Source organism: Rhipicephalus sanguineus, chromosome 11, assembly GCF_013339695.2.
Source record: "Rhipicephalus sanguineus isolate Rsan-2018 chromosome 11, BIME_Rsan_1.4, whole genome shotgun sequence".
Lineage (NCBI taxonomy): Eukaryota > Metazoa > Arthropoda > Arachnida > Ixodida > Ixodidae > Rhipicephalus > Rhipicephalus sanguineus.
Genome location: NC_051186.1, coordinates 135,766,303 through 135,791,727, shown reverse-complemented (window position 1 = coordinate 135,791,727; position 25,425 = coordinate 135,766,303). Strand labels below are relative to the sequence as shown.

The following is a 25,425-nucleotide window of genomic DNA, read 5'->3' as shown; positions in this document are numbered from 1 at the left end:
TATTCCCCGTCAATATTTCGTGTTGTCTTATTTTACTCCTCCCCTTTTGTGTTCATTTCTCTTTGTCTACGTGTTTTTGCTCTTTTTATTTCTGAAGACTGTCTGTATTGTATTGTTTATTTTTATTGTTTTTTTTTTGCGTGCGCCTGCACAAAGACCTCACGGTTGTTCCTGGGCACGTTAAATAAATGATTGATTGATTATTATTATTATTATTATTATTATTATTATTATTATTATTATTATTATTATTATTATTATTATTATTATTATTATTATTATTATTATTATTATTATTATTACTAATATTATTGTTGTTATTGTTGTTGTTATTTTTATTATTATCTATGCGCAAAACCATCTGGCTGTTTTGGGCAAGCGAATGAGCGATTTCTTAATTTATTGTTCACTACAGTGGACCGCCTCGCACATCCATGCATCTTACGATACACCAGCAGTCCACAAGGTAAGAAAAAAAAATGAAAGAAGAAATGGACCTCGCCCGCTGTCGTCTCGCTTGACACGAAAAGTTCGTAAATCACAAACAGAAGAGAACGACCAAGTAGGCACAGCTCTTGTCCTTTTTTGCTGCATCACCCACGGAATGTGTTGTTCAAAATTATTTATTGCGTACAGCAAATGTGCATACTATGCCTACATTTTTTTTTTAATCAATGGTGCGTTCAAAAACTCGTTCCGGCAAACCCTGTTGTCTCCTCGTTGTCGCGTATTATTGTCTTTTGTGACGCCAGTGCTAAAGTTGATCGTGAACAATTGTTGTCAAGAAAAATGCGTTATTTATATTTAAACACTTTATCTACATCATTTGGTTATTAATAACACATATATAAAAAAGACTATCACTGGGACGCTACGTAAAAACTAAAGCAGCACGTATTTTTTTTCTTGCTTTCGATGAAGCAAACTGTTCTATAATGGTATCCCAGTAGCAAACAGGGTAAAAAAAGACTGGGCGAAGGACAGACGCAAACCACGGCGCTGTACTTCGTCCCGTCTTTTGAGCGCTGTTTTCTACTGGATGTCATGGAACCAACCAGCACAAGTGCAGTACAAAGCTCGTTCTTTTTTTTGTTTTTTTTTTGTGGTTATGGCGCTCGACTGCTGATCCGAAGGTCGCGGGATCGAATCTCGGCCGCGGCGGCTGCATTTTCGATGGAGGCGAAAATGTTTGAGGCCCGTGTACTTAGATTTAGGTGCATGTTAAAGAAGCCCAGGTGGTCCAAATTTCCGGAGCCCTCCACTACGGCGTCTCTCATAATCATATCGTGGTTTTGGGACGTTAAGCTTGAGATATTATTATTATTATTATCACTACCACAGGTACCAACGCCTGCGCTGTGACAGCACGAAAAAAACACGACTGGGATTAATCGATGGTGAAGCGGGTGTTCTGATACCGGTATAGGTTTCACTCCTACATACCCATGCCCCAACAATTTTCCCATGAATGCACCGCTAAGGTACAACAGGGTTTCATTATGCCGGCATAATAGTTTACTCCGCGCAGCATCTGTGCTGCACACAGTAATTACTGTGCGCAGCATCGAACATGTCAACAACACGCTGAAGATCTATCTTATTGGCAAAAGATCGTTCGACTGCAAGCACAGCTAGGTCGCTCAGGCGGTTCTTGGTCATCTTGCTGCGAAGAATGTGCGCTCGCAAGATGATGAGCACGCCGGTATCGTCACAGCGATAACACCTAGCTTGTGCAGTTCGTGGAAGGCTAGCTTATACTCTCCCAAGACCGATTGCATCAACGTTTCTATCTTCCTTTCGGCTTCGATGCGCTCAAGTTTTATTACCAACTTGCACTCAACTTCAACGCTGTCGATTTCGCATGCATAGTGCTCAGCGAAAGGCTTGAGTAAGGATATGTCCATAAAATTCTCACTCTGGGGGTGGAGGGTGCTGACTCTGCAGAGTACTTTGACTCTGAATGTTTCCTTTGGATTTGGAGACTCTTCTTCAACCGGCCGTCCTTCACTCAATACAAACTGCTCCAAATGTAGCGGAAGGCGCTTCGTTCTCTGCTTTTCCCTTTGGGGCACCCCGTTCTCCTCAGAAATACTGCAGGTTTGCGCCCACACAGTGTCAAATGCGCTGTGCTAATTCCTCATTTCGGAGAACTCGTCAATGACTGTGCCTGCCATGATGCATGCCTGACTAAGATCGCAGTCTCTACTTTGCAATGGGTCCGAAAGAACCTCAAGGCGGCCAAGTACATTGGTAAATAGGCTTAAATGGAAGAGATCCGAGCAGTTCATTTGCTCAAGCAGACCCCTTGCTTCCTTTGCCCGCCTGCCGTTTGTAGCGATGACTTCGGCGAGACATACAAGGATTTCAGGAAAGCTTTTCATTGCAGCTCTGCAAGCCGCTATCTGGCAGGCCCATCGTGTATCGCTGAGACGCTGCAGCTCTGTCACTGACAAAGACAACCTTTTTTGCACATCTACGTACATGGAGTGAACGGTAGATTCACTTAGGAAGACATAGAGGCATTCCAAAAGAGAGAAAAAATCCCTCACCTGTTTTATCGCCTTGCAGACATCACGCACGATGACAAGATTGAGGCGGTGCGTTCATGCAACGCAGGGCTTAAAGTCAGGGGGGGGCCCGGCCCCTTCTCAATTTTTCAAGGAGGGGCCCGGCCCCCCCTCGGCAGTCCGACGGTGGCACTGCGGCACCCATTTGACAAATGCTGGAGTTGTATTTTTTGGCAGTAGTGCTTTGTGCGGGGAGATTATACTGCTGCAATTTTCCGAATAATGATTTAATCGCGAATGTTTCATTGACGGGATGTCAGCAAAACAGAAGAAAACAGGTATCGTCGTACTGCTGAATGCAATTCACTAATACACTGAACACCATGGGCAACGCCTCCTGAAACCATGGGTCACCACCCTGTTCGACAGAGCGTCTTGGCACGGCATACTGTTTCATGAGCCACCTGAGTGTGAAGCTACCTGCTCGCGAATCAGTAATGGTTCACCTTGGTCTGCTTAGTTTGCCACTCAGTTTTCATTCTTTTATTGTGCATGACAAGTCTGCTGTAATTGCAAAGACGCATGTATTTTGCTTACTTTATTAGGCAAGTGGTAGTGAAAATAAAATGTAGCATTGTCGTGCCTGCGGTTCTGAATCCAGTGAGTCAACTAATGTTACTTACTTTGAGCTCTCATATCTTTAAGCCGTCACATCCCGAGTTATTTTTGAAAAATCGCTCCCAAAATAATTTATTTTAATGCGTCATTGGATTGATACGTTGAATAAATGACCGGAATATATTCGGAATAACATATGTATTTGTATAGCATTCGAAAGCATTTTTTGTTCAGTTCTAGAGATAGTTGGCTTCACACTGCACTGTGATCATTGCAAACACCTCTCTTAACGCTTAATCTATAGCATATATATATATATATATATATATATATATATATATATATATATATATATATATATATATATATATATATATATATATATATATATATATATACACACACACAGTGTAATATCGTTGATGCAATTCTGCATAATATGTTTCTCAGCCTAATCCGTTCTTGCTTTTATTCCCGGCCAACATCCACTGGAAATAATGCATTTTCATAGGTTTAATACTATGACATTTTTGCCCAAAATTTGATTATACTACCGCGAAAGTGGATCTTGAGCGATATATCTAGAAATCCTCCGTGTATATATATATATATATATATATATGTTTATATATATATATATATATATATATATATATATATATATATATATATATATATATATATATATATATATATCTTGCCGCGCCGCTTTATGAGGGCCCCCCTCCAATGAAGGGAGACTAAGCCCTGATGCAACGTGCGTACGTACACTGCCTGCGGCACTTCCTGCCCGAACAGCGCCTGGACGCCCCTTGAGGTACCGCTCATGGCACTCGCACCATCATATGCTTGAGCAATGCAAAGCTGAGGATCAATGCTGCAGCGATTCAACGTTTCCTTTACGTAGCTCAGGAGCGACCTTGCATCCAATTGCTCAGCGTTGCGGAATCCAAGCAACCGCTCAAAAGCAGTACCACTTAGAGCACTGCACGGGCCCGCTTTATGAAGCCCGAGCCCAGCTCGGGCGTTCATTACTAAACTTATCCAGGGCGCGCGTGTTCATGACCAGGCCCGGCCCGTGCCCGCTGGAGGATATGTTGCTGATTAATATTAATGATGCCTGGCGCTTTGTAGCGGGCAATCAGACGGAAAATTCGGTGTGTGCATGTATCGAAATGTTGCTTTGCTCGCGGTGGTAGCTCAGCGATTAGGCTGTTAAGTCCTAGGACGTGGGCGCGATCCCCGCGGCCACAGCGGCCGCATTTTGATGGGGGCCAAATGGAAGAGCACCCGTGTACTTGTCTTTAGGTGCACGTTAGAGAACTCCAGGTGGTCGAAATTAATCCGGTCCCCACTACGGCCTCCTAATAATATACTGGTTTTGGCACGTAATACCAAGGAATGTAGATGAAATGTTGCCTATAAGCACATGGCAAGTCATTACAATAACAGTATAGTGAAAATAAAACATCAACAAAATTTATTTAAACGTGTACAACACACATGAGAAAGCGGATAGAAGCAAACCCGGGACGTTTTCTGTAATGCTCTTTTCTACACTCGCGTTTGAAATATTAATTACACAGTTTTTTAAAAAAGGCTCCTCATTAATCATTTGTTGCAGCAAGATAAAAAACGTTAACGCTTTATATGGTGAACAGCCACCAAAGCAGATGAGATATAAATCGTTCATATTCTAACATTGTTAATCGCCTTGAGATGGTTCAGGTGTGCGCCTCGAGCAAGACACTTGCGATGTCTGTGACAAGTTATGTCCCTTTAATTCCCTCACTGCCCAAGCAAAAATTAATATGACGCTTCGAAGGTGATTTAAAGCTTACACACGCCTTGACATCAGCAATTCGACCAGAAGGATAGCCACATATAAGTCGGTCTACACCTCTATAGGCGCAACGAAGGACGCGAGCATCAAATATCTTTGTTTACTTACAGATTGCACCGTATGTGTCAACCTCAAATAAAAGACCGAAATCTTTATTCCTCCCGTGGGAACAACCGTGATCTGGCCCATTGTTAGTGTTGTTATTTTTACGCTCGTGCACACGTATTTACCTTGATCGTACGATTTTGTCCTATCAGGTCATCTAGCATACGAATATATATATATATATATATATATATATATATATATATATATATATATATATATATATATATATATATATATATATATATATACAGGTCAATTCATAAGCATACAGCATAACATAAACGAACCAGTATAAATATATACCCTTAGCAGTATCGTTATGCCCCGCCACGGTGGTCTAGTGGTTATGGCGCTCGACTGCTGGCCCGAAGGTCGCGGAATCGAATCTCGGCCGCGGCGGCTGCATTTTCGATGGAGGCGAAAGTGTTTGAGGCCCCGTGTACTTAGATTTAGGTACACGTTAAAGAACCCCAGGAGCTCGAAATTTCCGGAGCTCTCCACTACGGCGTCTCTCATAATCATATCTTGGTTTTGGGACGTTAAACCCCAGATAATATTATTATTAGCAGTAACGTTATAATAATCTAATAGTACCGAGTGCAATCGCAAAAATGGTAACGGGGAAATTGCTTGTAGAGCGGTTTTTACAGCGAAAGCTGTTATGAGATCATTTCAACGGCCGTTTTTGGCACCGTAGTTGTCCGCCGCCGGTGTCTGTAACCGCTATCACACGAAATAAGAAAAAAAAGGAAATAAGCAAAATATTCCAGGATGGAACGAGGTTCGAACCTGCATGGGAGCCCAGTGTTCTACGTCAGAGCCATGCCGGTGCTTGAAACTGCGTTGCAAAAAGACCCTATACAGGCTTCATGTCGGGAAGAAACCACATTAACATATGTAATGTAGTGTGGTCGAAGAGTAAAATAACAACCAGGCGTCACACAAATGTGAATTCTGTAACCGGGCGTCACACAACGCGAATTGCGCAACGAGTGGGTTGTTGAATGCTTCCAACCCACTACAAAGAGCTCTGCGATAATTCTTCATCGTCATCAGCCACAGCATCAACAAAGCGCACATAATGCCTTACAGGTGTTTAGCGAGTACCACGGTTCTCCGCAGAATGACGAAAAATTGCATAGTGGCTGCTTCCCTATTTCACAAAAATTATGATGATTTATAGCGTAGTGGGTTCTTCGCAAGTGCACTTCTATTGGTTGCCAAGGAAGCCCATAAGGCTGACATGATCCATTTCCTCAGGCTCTCAATAAAGTTAACTCCCTCTCTCTCTCTCTCTCTCTCTCTCTCTCTCGCTCTCCGTTTCTCTGGTTAACGTATGTTATAAAGCGTGGTGGGACAGTTAAATAACGACCGGGCGTCACTCAATATGAATTACGTAACTAGTGGGTCGTTTAAAGTTTCCAACCCATTACAAAGGGATCAGCCATAATTCTTCATCGTCATCAACCGTCGCATCACGAAACTGCTCATAATGCCTTACAGATGGAACCTCGCTTCTCCGCAGAATAACGAATAATGTCGTGGTGGGTGCTTCCCAACTTCCAAAAAATTATTATTTGTGGCGTAGTGGGTGTTTTGCTAATGTATTTGTATTAGTAGCCGCAAAAGAGTTTATAACGGGCTCTAGAAATGCCGCTCTTCCAGCTTTCGCTATGCCGGTGCGGCGCTTTCCGCGCAGGCCTGGCGTTTATTGTATAATTCATTTTTCCTCACGCGGAAGCCATGTTCGTTTTTGTGGAAAAGAAAAAAATAGAAATTCAACTGTTTTTCTATTTTCTTTGCTAAGCTTTACTAAAAGCCAGCTCTTTGCACGTGTCACTTCAGCTTGGTGCAGAATGCCTTAGACCATGCAATGCATAACGTTCGCGTGTGCTCGAAGGCCCGACTTACACCTTCTAATGAGCGGGCCCGAGCCCGGTCCGGTCCAGGCCCACACTTTCAAGCCCGAGCCCAGCCCGGACCCGCCGGAAAACGCTTCGGACGGCCCGGCCCGGGCTTTCGGGTCAGCCCGGGCCCGTGCTGTGCTCTAGTCCCACTGACGTAGTACCTTACTACAACTGATAATTGTTCCGTCTTGCTTAGGTCCTTGGTTTCATCGACTATAAGTGCGAAGCCACTGGGAGCTTTTTATATCTTCCTTTATACTTGTTAATGTGATGTGGCTGAGTATTTCGAGAATCTGGTCTTGTATGGAATGATGAACATACTTGGCGTTCGCTGCTCCACCCTTCAATTTCTTTGCTACAATTTCGTCATATTTAGCAAACAAGTTCAAGAGCTCAACGAAGTTTCCCTTGTTTTCACTTGTGGCACCTTCATCGTGGCCCCTCTGAGCGATTCCTTGAACGGCAGTCAATCTCATCTACGACTTGGTCTGCGTGTAGGAAACCCCTGGCAAGTCTTATGCGCGAGTGATTTTCCCCCTTTCTGAAACCAGCGTCTTTTTCTAGGGCTTTTTTCCAATTACTGTATCCACCATTGACAAATGCAGACTTCTCATTGAAAACATTCTGCAAGGGTAACAGAAAGCTGCGTCAGCCCGCGCGCTGTACTCCAACCAAGGAAATAGGCGATACCAGTCCGAGTTGAAGATCCTGCTCAATTTGCCGTAATTCTTAGATGGAAATGGGTTCAGTATTGCCTGTGTGGGTTGCTCTGCAGGCCTTGAATTTCGAAATGTCCAACTGGCCTGCGTGGTCGGCATCCACAGAGGCGGTGAATTCGGTCGCAGAATCAGGTTCATCCCTTGCTGCCCGCGATGCGGAAAGCTCGTCACATTCGCTGTTCATGTGCATCGGCGAGGACGGGCAAGCGTCGCCAGAAGCGGTGCTACACACAGCCTCTTCAAGTGAAATCGAAACGGAGCACTGAGCAGAATTTTCTTGTTCTTGGAGCGTCTCTGAGTCTTCGGTTGTTGAAGCAGAAAGCTCGGGGGGGGGGGGGGGGGGACGCCTTTTTGCTTGGCCCGCTTGCACGAAGTCGAAAAAAAGTCGGCAATGGACTTTTTCTGCGACATACTGAGGCAATTAACGCCATGTCCTGTAAGGTAGACCGCACGTTGGAGTGGCGGCAAGACGGGCTGGCGTTTCCTCCTGCGTCACAAGGACTGCTTGCTAGCGATCGAGTACGGTGCAAGAAAAAGACTCCCACGGTGTAAGAAAAAAGTGTTTGCCTGACACCGCGGGAGCGAGCAAACGAATCTTAACACCGCGGCAGTTTGTCCGCTTTGTTTATTGGGCGTGCCGAATTGGCGCCGCCGCAAGACGACACGCGTATCCCGCTTGTCGTGTTCTGGCTTCGGTTATACTGCTCTTCAGTGATGCGCCTGGGATCTCCGCATGGCCAATGTTCAACTCTGCCCAGTTGCCGAGAAGAGTTCGCATGAAAAGGCATTGGAATCGGCTCCGTATATGAACATCTAAGCTTTCAAGCCCACGCTGTTTGCTTCGCCTGTGTTCTGGTCCGCTTATGGACGACACGTGTATCCTGCGTGGTATATGCGTGCTGTCTTGGGTTACCCAGCGCTCGTGGTTATGCGGCGCTAGCAGGGCGAAGCTCATTATTAAACTGCTCAGCGCAAAAATTTGGAATGTTTCGGAATGGTTGGAAAATTTGGAATGGTTTAATATTGGAATACCAACTAGCCCAATCCCACACTTTACCTCGAAGCTCATTGTCCGCAGAAGCGGTATGTGAGGGGAAGGCGCCTCAAAAAGAGGCTCTCGCATCCGAGGCACGAACTTGCTGGTTCACGCAAGCAGACCGGACTGCAAAGTGTAGACCCTTCAGTCGGAGGAGGAGGAGGAATAAACTTTATTATCAACCAGCAATTTAAGTTCCTTGGCCTAGGCCTCCCACGTGGGGACGTCGAGGTCTTGCCTCTTCGCCGCCTCGCGGGCTTGCTGGATGGCCCATAGCCTTCAGTCGGAGCATTTTTTTTGCGCCTGTTCGCACTGTATTTCAAGCGCCTGTTTATCACAGACGAGAGGGCAATCGCTTGTGAGAAGAAATTTCCTACAATAAACTGTTAGGCCTAAACAAGATCGTCCTTCGTATAAGCAGCGCTGCTGTTACGGGAGTAATTATCGAGTTATAAATATACTTGTGCAGAATTAATTAAACCCATCAACGAAAAAGATTAGCGCTGGCTACTCCAGTTTACTAGGAAGAATATGTAGTAGGCTTGCTTCGCGTACCGCCGTGCCCATTTTTTTAACCGCGCTGCGTGATAGTTGGGACATGGGCTCCGAGATTGCGCGCCGGCAGGTTTCTCCTGCCTGTGCACAAACGTCCGCAGAAAATTGATTGACTAACGTTGATTAATTATCTCACGTTTTGACATTGCCTCATACAGAGTGTTTCCGCTAAGAATCACCGAGGATTTAAAAATATTAAACATAGGCGCCACGTGTCTCCAATTAGCGCATTATTGTTCTGAGCCATATAGATCACGTCAGAATATTTTAATCGCGATAGCAATTACATGGAAACTCTCGGCGTCGCCGTCATGTCCTGTATATGTATATGTATGTATATATACATACAAACCTCAAATAAAAATAATTCGGAAGAAAAATTTTTCCAAGCGCGCGACCGGGGAATTAGAACCTGCGACACCTCGCTCCGCAGCGCGCTGCCTTAGACAATGACACTATGCGCCGTTCGTTCTCTAGGATAATAACGGCAGAGTACAAAGGCACGCGGCGTTGGATGATACGCATGAGACGCCACACGTGGCGAAATTAAAATTATGCGAGATGCAGGCCATGCTGAATCGTAGCCCGCGCTGCGTTTGCGTCGTATCGCGGGCTACCCACGCTAGTTATCGATTTTTGGATTGTAGCGCCACGCCACTCGTGGTCAGTCGGCCAGGGAAAAGGCAGAGCGCCCCGTGGCTCCCGATGGCGCAAGCTAGTGGGAACACTTTTGCTCTTCTACGTTCGTGAGGGAAGGAACGAGACGGCTGAACCAGAATCACTGTATATATCTTACACCGTGACCAGAATCGACGCCAGCAGGGACGCGAGCCGTGGCTTCACGTGCCACTGCCAAGCGCCGTCTTCATTTTATTCTCTTAACGGGACACTAAAGGCAAGTAACAGTTTATGTCAGAGTGAAAGCTCAATGTATGACAACGTCTAAAACGGCAGCATTACCAACAGTAGTATCCTACTTACCGAGAAATTAAGCTAAATATATCACACGATGAGCGCCACGAGTGGGACATTTTGGAAGTGATCCCGATGACGTCGGAGAGTCTGAATACAATTAATCACTAGTAATCAAACTAGCTGCAATAAAAAAAGAACCTTCCGTGCGTCAAGAGACGTAATAAACTGCTGCTTGTTCGTTTCTGTTTGATTCATGGAAAAAAGAACCTCTTTGGTGATGCATGGGGAACGGCACGCATGGTTCAAAAGTTCCGTTTTCGCCCAATTGCGCTGCGCCCGGTGCCCTGCTTCGCTCACGCGGTCGCGTCTCAGTGGTAGTTTCGGTATCGCGTACTGCCGCGTGTGTTTTGCACGCTCGTGAAAGTCGCTCTGACAGAAAGTTCGACAAAATACCGCATGCATGTGATGTTGCCGGATGCCCGAATGGTGCACGCCGCCAGTGCACGCCGCCGCACAGTCAAGGCGGGCAACGTTGGGCACGGCAACAGTGACGTGCGAAATACCGCTTTCAGGCGGGTGACTTGAAGTGCGCTAACGCGATGCGGACCACTAAAACGTGATTTTATTTCAAAATAAGCACTTCCTTGGCATAAAAGTAGCACTACGAGGTTTCTGGACGGCTATTTCAACAATCAACGTCGACTTAATATTTGCCTCTAGTGTCCCTTTAAGGTCGTGCGCTCTCCTAAGTTTTGTTCGCTGCCGAGAGGAGGGCGCTACAGGGTCTTGAGACAACGCGAGTGCAAGAGTCCGAGAGCGGCTTGCGTTCTGCGCATGCGCCCTGGCGGGACGCGACTTTCTTGGGTCCTCTAGCTCCTTGGGTCCCCAATTCTAAAACTCTCTTGTTTCGCCGGAGTTGGGATGTGTGCCTCCGACTTGTACTTTGACATGGAATCTTCGTTAGTTGCTGAGCTTGGCGGATTGGGAAAAAAGAAATATTCTGACGTGCTCTATATGGTTCAGAACAATACTGCGCTAATTGGAGACGTGTAGCGCCTATTTTTCATTTTTTAAAACTTGGTGCTTCTTAGCTGAAATGCGCTGTATATTGCAATACCGAAACTGTAACCACTGAATTCAACTATGTTAGGATGACTAAATTTCGAGATATCCATCTAGAAAGTGTGCTCCGGCAATACGTGGGTGTTTTATGGTTGCTTCTGTACCCCAGTACGCAAAACGACGTCAAAACTGGAATAACAGTGCATTTTCCTCGGAGTCTTATGGTGTGCATCTTAAAATCCGTGTTAAACTCAGTGTTTATTCGAAGTTGATTCCATATAATTAGCAAGTAATGTACTGGACGTCTAACTAGTCAGTAATAATTAACTATCAATTAACGTGGTACTGAAGTCAGCCGCCCAAGCATTTACATGTGCGTGTATAGTATAGGCTGCCGGGTTATAGTCTATAGTGGTGCCCCTTATTTCGCTACTTTGATACGTTATGTGCTCATCAATTGTTCGTAATTTACGATATTTTTCCAGCTGGTCCACAAGAAAGCCTATCACGAAAGTCAAGCCAAGCGCCAAATGACCTTAGATTGCGCTGTTGGAAGATTCATAGGAACAACCAAGAAATTACCGGCTTCTGAGAACCTGCAGAAATCGTTCACACGATACGTCACTGAAATGGTTGCCCTAGATGGCCTTCCTCTCTCCGTGACGAAAGGAGTTCTTGAAGCCAGAACTCACCCCGCCATCGCCAAGAACAGTTGCGCGAAAGTTCGAGTCCCTGGCCACAAAATTCGCGCTGCTGCACCTGAATGAAACTCTGTCTAAAGCCCCTAATGACAGCCTGCATTTCATTGCGGACATCTGGTCTAGCCGCATTCGCGAGTCCATCATCGGCATCGGAGTGCAGTTTGTTAAAGACTGGAAGATGGAACTCCACACCGTGTCGTTTAGGCACACTGAAGGCCGCCATACGGGTCAGAACATCGGAGAGACATTTTTGGCAGAATTGCGGTCGCGCGGTGTGAAGGAAGCTTAGGTGGGAACCGCGGTTTGTGACAACGCCGCAAATATGACCGAGGCATTCAATATGGCGGACCACTTCGACGAAGATTGGCAAGAGGTGCCTCCTGATGAAGACGAGTGTGACGAGGCCGCTCAAAATGAAGAACCTTTTCAGGGGTCCAGTCAGGAAATGACGTCTTTGACCTCGTTTCACAGAGTGAGACGCGCCGCTCACACGCTTCAACTCGCAGTGAACGCAGGCCTGCGCGAAGACGAACACGCAAAAGAGCTTTTGGAGCTAATTAATTCCACGGCAAACGTCTTCAGACGCTCATCCTTGTGGACTGAGCGTCTGAAGGCACTCTGCGCAAAAGACTCGATTCCCCACGCAGGGACAGGGTGGAATTCCTTGGTCACGGCACTCAAGCGTCTGACAGAGGTGACATATTAACTTTATCAATAACGATATTTCTGCAGTTTATTTTTTTTTTCACTCTTCACCATAGGGACCATGCATAGCGCTGCGACCACAGCTAACGTTGTTCGCTGAATTAGTGGCCAGCAGTGTTCAAGGCTTGAAAACTTTGGCAATAATTTTAGGGCACTTATTCCAGCCAAATATACTTGCTTATCACTTTGAAAACTTTTTCGTGCTTTGCAAGTACGACGGGAGCATTTGATAGTCTCCTACGGGTGACTTTCAGTAGAGGTGATACTTCTGCGCAAACTTATACTATAGAAAACTATGGGAGGAAAGAAACTGCCTGCAACATTCGAAGTAGAAAAATGTTGTTAGTTTGCATAACGCATTATCTTTTCCATGCGATAAGAATTTTCTGGCCATAGATGGACGCGAACGACGTGCAATCGAAGATAAACACTTGTCCAATGTCAATGTTCTCAAGTGCCTATACGAAACATCGGACGTCATATCCCTTCTCGGACCAGTCCAGTTAGGCTTGTTGAAGGATGCACATAATATGCATAAAAGCTAACTGCGGACGCCACAGAAGCAGCTTGGAAGAAATCGCTGGAGCATTTATCCTGCTCAAGTTTAAGATGAGCAACTACAGCCAACAATTATTTCTTCGTTGTTTTGGCAAGTAATAGTCTTACTTTGGGCGCGGCCACCAACCGTACAATATCAAGCGTTTCTCGTCAGTGCGTTAACGGCATTTGATACCAATTAATATTTGCACAAGCGCAGTCATTGTTGGGTTCGAACTTCGTGCGTTCTCCAAATACCTTCATATTGTTACGGGCAAGAAACCATATACGCAGGGTATATTTGACAGCAAAAGCGTACAACCACGGCCGCTACATAAGTAGCGGCCGTGGTACAACGCTGCCGCAATCCAAGCTCGTTCCGCTCAGCACTTCGTCGTCGTCGTTCGTTGTCCTTCTCCGCCCGTGACATTAGACAGATTGGGCGTCCGCAATGCGCGAGATCATGCGTACGTTGCGAAGCGCGTCTCACTGAACGTCTATAGTTCGACGGACGCAAAAGATGAAAAGTGTATTCCGGCGTTGCCCTCGCTGGAGCTGCGTCCCTAGAGCTGCGTAGTGTGCCTCGATGTGTGCGCCCAAAACGCGCATCAAGGCACCCTAGAGCTGCGTGTTACTCAGCGTCGCCATACGCCAGCTTCTGAAACCACCACCTCGGCCGGGAGGGGTGTTGTTCTTGGGGAAAGGAAAAGGGCGCTAATTTCTGTCTGCTTCTGCGACACGGCTAAGCGCCCTGTAGGGGTGGGGGTAAGGAGGGAATAAAAGAATTGTAGGAAATTAGAGAGAAAAGTGAGAGAGCCATCCATCCAACGAAGAGAAAAGAGGACAGGAAAGATGTGGAAACGGTCACGGGAGTTCAGGGACGGGTCCGCGAAACACAGCCAGAGGCTCGATGCACAACATCGGCGAAGCGGCGAGGGCCCCGACGATGAGCGGCGCACGGCATAGCGGGCGAGGAGTCCGTCACGGGGCACCGGTCAGCGAGAGGTACGAGGAGTAATCCAGGACATCGCGGTAGGCACGTCCGTCTTGCTTGAAATCCAGCGAGCGAATCTCCGGGAGGGGTCGGCGTGCAATTCGTGCGCCGCGTCTCTCTTCTAGCGCGGCCGTGCAGCCACGAAGTCGACACAGTTACCCATTGTGCACGTGAATAGTCACGTCGAATTGTTCACTAGTTGGTCACGCATTTACAAGATTGTCGGTTTTGTCTTGGGGAGAAATAGATGATATTCTGCTAAGCAATGAGGAACGACGACTGCTGATAGGAGGCAGCTATTTCGACGACCTCGAATACGAAACGAGGCGCAAAAGCGAAAGGGAGCTGTTCAGGTACCGGTCCCGCCACGGCCTCCTGGACATTGAACGGATTGACGTTGAACTTTTTAAGCTGCAGTTCAGGTTCGAGAAAGAAGATTTAGGCGAACTAGCAAGTGCTCTTTTATTGCCACAAGCAGTGGTCAGTGCACAGAATGTGACTGTTTCTGGGCAAGCTGCTTTGTGCCTTACTCTTCGACGCGTCGCCTACCCAAGCAGATGGTGCGATTTGGAGAAAATTTTTGGTCTGCATGCCTCCGTCATGTCTTCTGTGGCCTCAAAAATGTTTTGCCACATTACCAGTAACTTTGGTCATCTGCTGGACGACTGCAACAACAGCAGTTGGTTGTCGCGCCGCTACCTCGGTACGCTTGCAGAAGTAAGTTTACTTTGACACATTTTATTAACACAGTACTAATTGAAATCGAGCCGAAAAGCGCAGTTGCAGTGTCTCACATATCCTGTGGACTAATCTAATGTAACATTTACATACGAAAACATTGTTTCATAAACACAGTGTCTGGTTCGTAGTCTGTTGTTCCCGTGTCCTGTTTAGCACAGCTTAAAAACACGACCGAATAGGAACTTGTCGTGTTTCGTGTGAAAAAGGCGTGTCCCTTAACGATTACAGAATCGATACCGAAAGCGGCAAGTCAGTAAATCTAAAATTTTCAAAATGGCAGTGCCTAGATGACCTTGCATATTTTAGAACAGCAATTTTTAGCCATATCGACACACGTTATGTGAGCTACAGATTTGTTAGAAAATGTATAGCTTGTGAATGCAGAGGAAGCAAATTGAAAAGCCCTTTTCGCACTTATTTTTCTGCAGGCTGTGGCAAGGAAAGAAGCGCCTCTTCGCAACTGTTGGGCGTTCATCGACGGAACGGCTCGACCTAATTGCAGATCGAAACGAAACCAAGAACAGTACTACTCGGGGCACAAGAGATGCCACTGTGTAAAATATCAGTATGTCATGTGCCCGAACGGCATTATTTGCCAACTGGATGGGCCTTACCCCGAAAGACGACATGATGCAGACGAGGAAGGTTTTTCGTTTACAGAAAAAAAGTATTACACTGTGTAGTACTTGCACAGGCATTATCAGAGTGCTATCACCCCTGCAACAATGCCTCTTGAGTCATGGCACTTCATTGTTGGCGAATTTGCGTTTCTGGATTTAAAAAAAATATCAGAAGCTTTTATGGCAGCAGTTAGCCCAAATGTACAAAGCTGCCACAATTCTGGCTAACTGCCACACATGTATGTGCGGCAGCCAGGTTTCAGAGTATTTTGACTTGCAGCCACCTTCTTTGCTTGAAAACTTGAAGCAAAGGAGCCCGTAATTTGCCGCACATGCACATTACTTATTTTAAAGCAAACTGCTAAGCGCGCGAAGCTGTCCCGACGGAAGGTGTAGAGTATATTATGCCAATTTTTTCCATTGTATTTATGTCCTCATAGTTTTCGTTTATTTGACTCTAAGGCCAGTTTTAGCGCCTAATAAATTGCGTAACAGTACTGCTTTTTCGTTTCATGGTTCATCAAAAGTGGCACATTTGCACTCGCAAGGTGGAATTAGGTGACCAGGCTACTGCGTCCAGTATTTACACAGCCTTGCAAATTAACTTTAAAATCATACCAACGTACATCTCTGTGTGACATTCCCCGGTTTGTTGGGGTACATTTTATGATGAATCAATGCAAAAAAAGCAGCTGTGTTGCTTGCACATGCTTCGCAATACACCATTGCAAACAGCGCTACTGCTATTTATGCAGCCGAACTCTAAAGTATTTTGTTCATTTCTTTTTACATGTGAACAAGATTGCGTGCCACAGGTGCAATAAATGTTCTATGAGCAAAAAATGAACGCAAAGTGTTATTTTATTGTGGCCAACAACTTTTCGACTACATTGGTAAGTGACTGTTGGTGAGCTGCGGCAAGTGCACTTTCTTCGGCTCGCTCTTTTCTGTCGCGCTCGCGTTCTTCGCTCCTCAGCCCATTGCTCTGCAATCACCCGTCTTGTGTCATCAAGCACTGCAACAAGGCGACCCTCATTAACTCTACGCTACTTCTCCCAGGCCAGCCGTTCTTCCTCAAGCGCTAGACGCCTTGACTCGAGGGCGAAGTCTTTTTCTTTCAGCAGCAGGTCGTGCCTCAGTCTTTTTTCGAGGAAGGCATAATTCGTGTCCCTGACATTGCGCCTTCTAGCTGTGATGTAAAAAAAAAACGTCCACATACGCTACTATTACATCAAACATATTGGGAGCACATGAACATTGGTAAACAGGAGGAACAAGCGTACACTTTACTGTCATTTAAATGCAGATTGGAAGAAAAATATAGGACTTCATTATTTTTAGGGGCTAATGCACTCACAGAAAAGCGCATACCACGTGATGCACCATTTCCTGCAGTAGGATTGGACGTGGAAGCAGTGGCCTCAACGTTGTCAGCCGCGGTTCCTCCGCGGGCAGGTGTGTCGGTGACAACGGAGGGGGTTGCAGGCAGCTCAGGGTCTATGGTAGGCGGCTCGTCCATGTTTTCAATTGATGTGATGTCACCGTGATCGTCGCATGAAGCATTTTCGCAATTCACAGTTCCTTCAAGAATCTGCGTTGCGCTGTCTTCCATATCGGTACCTGCACATACAATGAAAATAACAGTCCCAGAGAGACACGAGAAACGAATCTGCACCAGGTAGGTTGATAACGTCACATGTGCTTAATAGGCTAAACATGCTGCAGCGCAGTGAAACGTCGCTAGAAAAAATACTTCAGCGTAAGGAAACAGCTAGGCAAATTGACAAAAAGGACGTTGACAAATTCACTCACAGGGACCTTCACCGGTGCTTTCTGCAAAGTACATCTCAGCAGCATCATCTCTCGCAAGTGCCGCCGATTTTCTTGCTGCCGCGGTTGCGCCATTCTGAACAGGGGCTTTCGAACCTGGACGAACGCTCGGCGCGTTGGCCCTTCGGGGAGCCCGAATTGTCACTCCACTTTCACGAGCCAGGTCTAGGATCTCTTGCAACAGCGCTTTGCGCTCACCATACTCTTCCTCTGTACCCCACCTTAAAACTGGAAACCCAAGAACACGCATTAGCGACTTTTACGAACACATTTCGCGCACTTAGCCGACACTCACCTGCGGATGGCAACGCGATCTCTCGCGACGAACCGTTCCAGCAGCCGGTACGTTCGCTCCCGCACTGTTCGATTTGTGAAAGGCATGTTTGTTAAATCCTGCATTCGCGATGCGATATTCGTCCACTCCCTGTGGTCACGGAAAGGGCTCGCGTTTCACATACGACAGCATCTCCAAGTCAATTGCGGGGTTGAACTGAACTCAGTTACTTGTGCCGCCACTACACCTCACACGAGACGCTCCGGCCGTAGCCATACTGAAAAAAGCGCTTGCGAGCAGACGCGACAAGACGCGAGAGCACGCACAGCCCGCAGAGCCCGCAACCGACGCTACGCAGCTTTTGAAAACCTACGGACGCCCGCAAGAAACCGTGCGTTGTCTTGAGTACTGGGCATGCGCACTGACGCCTTCGCGCGTTTCCTGTGTACGCAGAGCTGCTGCGGACGCCCACTGTAGACGCGACAAGACGCGAGAACATGCACAGCCCACAGAGCCCGCAACAGACGCTACGCAGCTTTTTTTTTTTTTTTCAGAACCTACGGACGCCCGCAAGAAACCGTGCGTTGTGCTGCGTACTGGGCATGCGCACTTAGACGAGTGTTCAGCAGTCGAGGAGACCGAAGCCGTAGTAGAGCTGTCATAGAATAAAGAACCAGTTTAGAGAAGGGAAACTGTAGCCTTGACAACGGTACGAAAGATAAGCAGCGGTAGCGCATGGAACTATACCGAGGGCACCCAAGAGATGGCGCTGCGTAAACAGGAAGCGGAAAACAAAATTTATTGTTTTTTGTTTAGTAGAAAAAAAAGCAAATGGCTGCCTTTTTTATTCCGTACCGGTGCGTATGCGCATACGAGGGTGCCTAGGCTGGTTCTTTATTCTATAACTATCCTTTTTAAACAGAAGTGGACGAAAGAGGCCGATTCGCGTAGGGCTACGGATGTCTCGTTATCTTTCGCCCGCCAGTTTTAAGCGCGTCGATACGGCCAGAAGCACGCCAAAGCGCCCTTCGGAACGCAGTACCTGTGCGTACGAAGGTTACATGTAACCGAAAGGCGTACATTGGCAACTGGCACCAGTAAGAACAATTCACGAGTGAGTAGAACGAACAATAATCTTTATTGACAGTGAGCAAGCGGCAAAAGTCCCTTGTTAAAACAAATTAGACAGCGTGTGTTGCCCGTTTCCACCGTCAGTTAGCGCTCACAATAAGCAAGTTGTATTGTAGGACGGCGTAAAGCATCAGCGTTATTATTATTTTTTTTTGCTACAGTTTCAGTACTTGCTTTCAACGAGTACGCCTGAAGACCCCCGAGTTTGTTGTTATTACAACATATTGCGGTCAGGCTGAGAACACCAAGCAGGTTCACGCAAAGAAATCGCAATATAGCAGAGGTCGACAGAGTGGCAAAAAACATGAGCATTTTAACACGTGCACGATAAATACAAATGCACAGAAATAGACAGCAATGATCACAAAAGCATCAGCACACACTCAGTGACGAAAAACAATGCGCGCACAGAAAGCACAAGTCCTTGCACATGTGCAGAATCTAGGCTAACCTAGTACATAGCTGCACAAACTTGGATATCGATGAAAGCATCAGAATAAAAATGCCAACAAATAAATATCCACGCATAAGAAAAGAAAAGGAAATATACTATGCGCTGAAAATGCTCACATTTTTTTAAATTTTATTTTGGGGACCACTGATGAATCTGCTGCTTGGCAGACATTTTAGCAAGCAAGCATGGCCCATTTCGTGAGGTTCACCTTACGCCTGCAATGTTTGAGGGTGTTTTCGCTCACGCGGCAATATAATTTGCACACTTTTCTCTAAGCATGTGTGCTGGTCTCGGTTCCAGTGCACAAAGGAGAAAACCACAGCTGATAGACATACCAGCGCAACATCTGCAAGAGGTGCTGTGAGAAATCCTATAGACGCGCCACTTTCGGAATGAGTACATAAGCAATCTCATAACTTCAGAAGGGAATGGTCATGTCGAAAGGCTATTCTCACCGCATTCTACCCACATGACAAACAGATCAAGGAGTGGGATAGCAAAGAGAAATATCATCACTTCAGCAAGCCTGTCACACACAACGTCGAGTCGCTTAGTAGAAAAAAAAAAAATGACCCGTGCTCGTTAACACATACAGAAACTCAAAAATACTCGGGAAACACACGCACGCTCTACTGCGCATGATGTAAAATATTATCACTTCAGCAAGCCTGTCACACACAACACTGAGTCGCTTAGTAGAAAAAAAAATGACCTGTGCTCGTTAACACATACAGAAACTCAGAAGATACTCGGGAAACACGCACGCTCTACTGCACATGATGCAAAGGATACTAAAAAAAAAAACATGCGCATGCTACATTACCCACTTAGTGCGAAAAAGTGCGCATGCTAAACAGAAGCTATGAGCCATAGCCTGTTAAACAGGCGCCACAAAACAAACACCTCCCCAAGCCCTGCATTGGCTGTTTTCATTTGATGCCTGCAAACTTAACTCATTATAGTTGCATTCATGGGAGAGATGACCGCTGCAGTCATTTTGACATACCGACCGTGCTGGAGCCTCATGTACATGGTGTGCATACACAGGGTCAGCACTGCTTCGGAAGCACTGACACTGATTGTGGACAAATACATAACCAGAATGTGTGCACAATGTCTTAGAGGGAATAAAAATGGTGTGCACAGCAACCCCACAAAGCCACTCTTCGCAACGTAGCCATGGTACAAGTCAAAAGTGCAAATAACTTGTGTAAACAGTGGAAATAAACGCATTGTTAGGCCTCTCATCCCTGGCTCCCTTCGTCATTGAGGCACCATGCACCGTTCGGTACCCAGCTACATTAATAAAATCCTGGCATCCAACAAACAGGAACATGGGACAAAGGAACACGATACATATCATGGAACGTGAATGGCATTGCAAAAAGCATGCCTATGGTCAGTGAGGTATTGCCATAAACAGAGCAACGAATTTGGGAAAGTTGTGTACCTGAAGGAGTACCGGTGCGAATTTTTCAAAGTCACATAACTTCCGAGATAGATCTGTGTGGGATACACACATACTTTGCGCAATATGAACAGCAAATATGGCCTACAACAAAGGCAACTTCAAGTTGGAGGTGTATGTCACACGACTGAATGCAAAGCGGAACACCTCACAACACCGATAGCAGTTAACATGTTGTGTGACACACCTACACCCACCTACGTCAGGTGTTTGCATTAGCTGCTAACTTTCCAGCACAGTGCGGCACTGTTTTGTGAAATCATATTGCGAGCTGCTTAATGAGAAAGCCACCATGATCAAATAATTGTCTGCCACGCAGACCAGTGAACAAGGATTCCATCCGTGATGAGTGGGTCATTGACTGCCTATTGCAGCGTAAAGAACAAGAAACAAAATATTTTGTAGGCAGCACACTACCACAAACAGAGTGTTATAATTTCGTCTAATTACCAAAAAAAATCAAAGGGAGAAAGCCTGAACCTACCAAGCGCGAAATATATATATATACATATATATTATTTAAATCAAGAATCCTCAGTGATTTCGGTGCACCGTTAAAAAACCCCAGGTGGTCGAACTTTCCGGAACCCTCCACTACGGCGTCTCTCATAATCGTATCGTGGTTTTGGGATTTTAAACCCCAGATATTACTATTATCTTAAGAATCCTCAGTGGCGCATTAATGAACTCCGTACAGCTGGCTACAGCTTTTTCAACTTTCTTTTTGCAGCAGACTTTGGCGCTTTTGCCAAGCTCAACTCACGGTTTTTAAATCGCAAGTACCAAAGCAGCCGAATGTGGACGAAGATCTGTAGAAATTGCTGCCTGCAGTCTGCACTACAAAAGGGAGCGTCAAGCTCTTGGTTTGCCACAATGGAAAGCAATTTACTTTGAACAGCTGGACAGTGTGCGACGGCATCAATTGCATGCGCAAAGGTGTCCTCGAGTTTAACCACATATTGAAATGCTTGGTCAGTGGGTGCAGTTAAATGACCAAGTGTCTTGCCCTCTATTTCAACAGCCTTAAACATCATAAATAACTGGTTAGGCCTTGTGAGGTCCTGTGTGCTATCCTTTAGGCGGTCTCGGCATGCGTGACATTGACTTTTCTTAAGGAACGTGTGTATGAGGTAGCCGCACACATAATATACTATGTTTGACTCTAGTACTTCGTCACTTGATACTTCGCTGCTGTCAGGGGAGATGTCTGCAATAACAGCAGTCATGGAGCTAGGTGTTTCCTGCGTCTGTCTACCGGTGTTCTTTTTGTCGATGACAAGCGCCTTTAGTCGGGTTAAAAGAACTCCTGTGTCTTGCTCACAGTTGCTGCAGTCCGAAAGCTTGAAAAGCTTTGACACAACAATGTGTCTGAGTCCAGCAGAAAACTGGTAGACATTTGGAGTTTCATTACATCCATGCTGCTGGCGTATAAGTCCAAATAAGTTCTCAAGGGGGTCTTGATTAAGCCGGCGTGTGAGCAAGAAGTGAAAGTTAAAAGAATGCTGCAAGTCGTTCCAAAGCATTATGAGCGCCCTGATTGTCACCTGCCATCCAACTATAGTCCTAGGTTGTCGAGGAGAATTGAACTTCCAGGACTGAATCCAAGGAATGCATGATTTTAGGAATTCGATATGTTCTGTGGATGGGGAAATGGCATGTCTCATTTTACGCTCCTTTATACGAACTGCACAGCTATTTAATGTATCAAAGAGCTGATCCATGCGCTCTACAAAGCTTCCAGTGTGTGTGGCATCAGGCGGTAGGATGTTGAAAGCAATGAATGCCTCAATTGCAAGGAACACACTGTTGCTGAAAACTTGTGAGGCATATTTTACTTTCATGTTACCAAAAGGGGTTTCGTACAAATGCTTGTCCGTTATTTTCGGAAGGTACTTAAGTTTAAGATGGTGAGTAGACTCGTAAATTGAGACTATATGTTTCCAGGAAATCACATGATTGCCAATGTGAAGGTCATGCTTTCGCAAGTTATTTCTAGTGCATTTCAGCAAGTGCGGAGGGTCGTAAATGAAATATATTCTTGTCCCATCCATCTCAAAAAAGGGCTTCTCCGGGGTTATGCCAAGCACATTGGCAACCACACAATTGTTACCGCCTTGGTCACATATAAGGGCTTTCACATGGAGGCCAGATTCTTTCAGCTTACGTATCAGTTGTTTCAGTAAGCTCAGGAGAGGCCCAGATCGTACTGCACCCTCACCTGTCAGGAAAGCAACAGGCTGGAGCCACCGTTTGGCTATACCAGAGACCAAGAACAAGAGTGCTGTGTTTGCAACACGGCCGGTTCTCTCACTGCCAGTGTCAACGTAACCTACAACAGTATCATGCTTCGAATCGTACTGTAAGTTTCTTTTTAAAGAAATCTCATCAAAGATCAGGACACATGCCCTGTCCATTAAATCCCAATGCTTTGTTTTCTCTTTTACCAAATCCAATACTTGTTGCATCAACCCTGGTTTTATGGATATTGCCGACAACCAATTCCTCAATGATTTCACTGTAGGAAGGCTCAGCGTTTTTGAGAGATACCGGTATGCTTTAGGGCTATGGAAGTACAAGCTCAATGCAAATTGGCGGAATCCTACTGGCCAGCGGCGTCCATACTTGTTCAAAGGCTGCAGGTGCATCTGAACACGTATGACTTCAACGAAGTCTTTGTTCAGGTACCTGGATGCCTCCCTTAGTATGCGTGCTGGTGACATGGGGGCTTGCAGGCGAGACACAGTCCTCCGGAGACTTGATATAGTATTCAAATACTTCTGCAGGCGCTTCTTTGTTTGTTCATGCATCCGACTGCGAAGATTCGATGCAGGTGTACATGGGTGCAGTTGTGGTGAAAACCACGATGTGCATGGCGTGGGCTCTGAAAGGCAGAATAGCAGCGGGTGAGTCGGAGAGACGTCACTGACTCACTACTAGCGTACCTTGTGTGAGCGCTGGCAGTTCCTCATCTGGTAGGAGACCCCGAGACGTGCATGGCATGGGCTCTGTGAGGCAGAATAGCAGCGGGTGAGTCGGAGAGACGTCACTGACACACTACTAGCGTACCTTGTGTGACTGCTGGCAGTTCCGCGACTGGTAGGAGACCCCGAGACGTGCATGGCGTGGGCTCTGAAAGGCAGAATAGCAGTGGGTGAGTCAGAGAGACGTCATTGACACACTACTAGCGTACCTTGTGCGACTGCTGGCAGTTCCTCATCTGGTAGGAGACCCCCAGACGTGCATGGCATGGGCTCTGTGAGGCAGAATAGCAGCGGGTGAGTCAGAGAGACGTCATTGACACACTACTAGCGTACCTTGTGCGACTGCTGGCAGTTCGACTGGTAGGAGACCCCCAGACGTGCATGGCATGGGCTCTGTGAGGCAGAATAGCAGCGGGTGAGTCGGAGAGATGTCACTGACACACTACTAGCATACCTTGTGCGACTGCTGGCAGTTCTTCGACTGGTAGGAGACCCCCAGACGTGCATGGCATGGGCTCTGTGAGGCAGAATAGCAGCGGGTGAGTCGGAGAGATGTCACTGACACACTACTAGCGTACCTTGTGCGACTGCTGGCAGTTCTTCGACTGGTAGGAGACCCCCTGACGTGCATGGCGTGGGCTCTGAAAGGCAGAATAGCAGCGGATGAGTCGGAGAGACGTCACTGACTCACTACTAGCGTACCTTGTGTGACCGCTGGCAGTTCTTCGACTGGTAGGAGACCCCGAGACGTGCATGGCGTGGGCTCTGAAAGGCAGAATAGCAGAACATGAGCCATCTACAGATGCCAGAATGGCCAGCAATAGCATAGCTATAACAGGTATCTTTGAGTTATGACAGTAGTGGTGATAAACACCAAAAAAAGAAATTTGTTGAGGAAGTTGAGGCTACTTTCGTAACATCTGAAATGGATTTCATGCAGCTGAGTGCTAGCGAGAACCAGTGGCGTACCAGAAGTACGTTTTGGTGGTGTTACAAACCACCAAGGTATAAATCTTATCAGCCAAAAAATGCCAGGCCTGCGCTGAACAAACAGCAGTCATAGGGTGTTACGACCGGGTATTTGGATCCATCCCACCGCTGCCACCAGTTGTTACGAGCGGCGTCGTTGGCCGACGCGGACTCAGGGGGTAGCGTAGAGCTGAGCGGCGACAGTCGTACCGCAGGCCCAGGGATGTCCAGAATAGCAGGAAGCCGAGGCAGAGAGACCGGCGTTGAGGAAAACTTAACAGACGTTTATTTACATCATAGAGGACAGGATCATCAGAACGGCATCTAGTCCGATCGATCCGTCCCGAGCAGACGCTCTGCTGCTCCTTAAATACGCTTCATTCCCAAGATAGGGAATCGGCAAATGTCCTTAATCGGCAAATATCCAATTACAAACGTGCATGCCTTTGAAGCTGCATAACTAGCAAACGTCCAATCACAAACGTGCATGCCTTCGGAGGGTCCGTCTCTTCGACACATAGGTCACCGCCCCCAGGATGGCACGCCTGGGACCACTGCACTCTCACTCTCCGCGTCCGACCAGTTCGGAAGAAAGGGGGGCAATGTCACTTCGGGGAACTGAAAATCCTTTTACGAACAAAGGCACCAGCTTTAACCAAAAACAAGCTCGTTGAAAACACGCGTTCCACGGAGGAGACCCACGCGTAGCTGACACCTTCCAGCCGAAGCGCCCAGTTCGGGGAAAAGACG

The 25,425-nt window shown here is 46.5% G+C and overlaps 1 protein-coding gene and 1 pseudogene across 1 annotated transcript; one reads left to right on the top strand and one right to left on the bottom strand.

The window, feature by feature from the left end:
• Nucleotides 1-1,515: 1,515 nt before the first annotated feature.
• On the bottom strand, nt 1,516-3,953 carry LOC125756456 (uncharacterized; annotated as a pseudogene).
• An 8,340-nt stretch (nt 3,954-12,293) lies between these two features.
• Nucleotides 12,294-15,631, top strand: LOC125756455 (uncharacterized). Its single transcript, XM_049411263.1, has 3 exons — nt 12,294-12,408; nt 14,497-14,898; nt 15,351-15,631. The coding sequence occupies exons 1-3, from the start codon at nt 12,294-12,296 to the stop codon at nt 15,629-15,631; spliced, it is 798 nt and encodes a 265-aa protein (XP_049267220.1).
• Nucleotides 15,632-25,425: the final 9,794 nt, after the last annotated feature.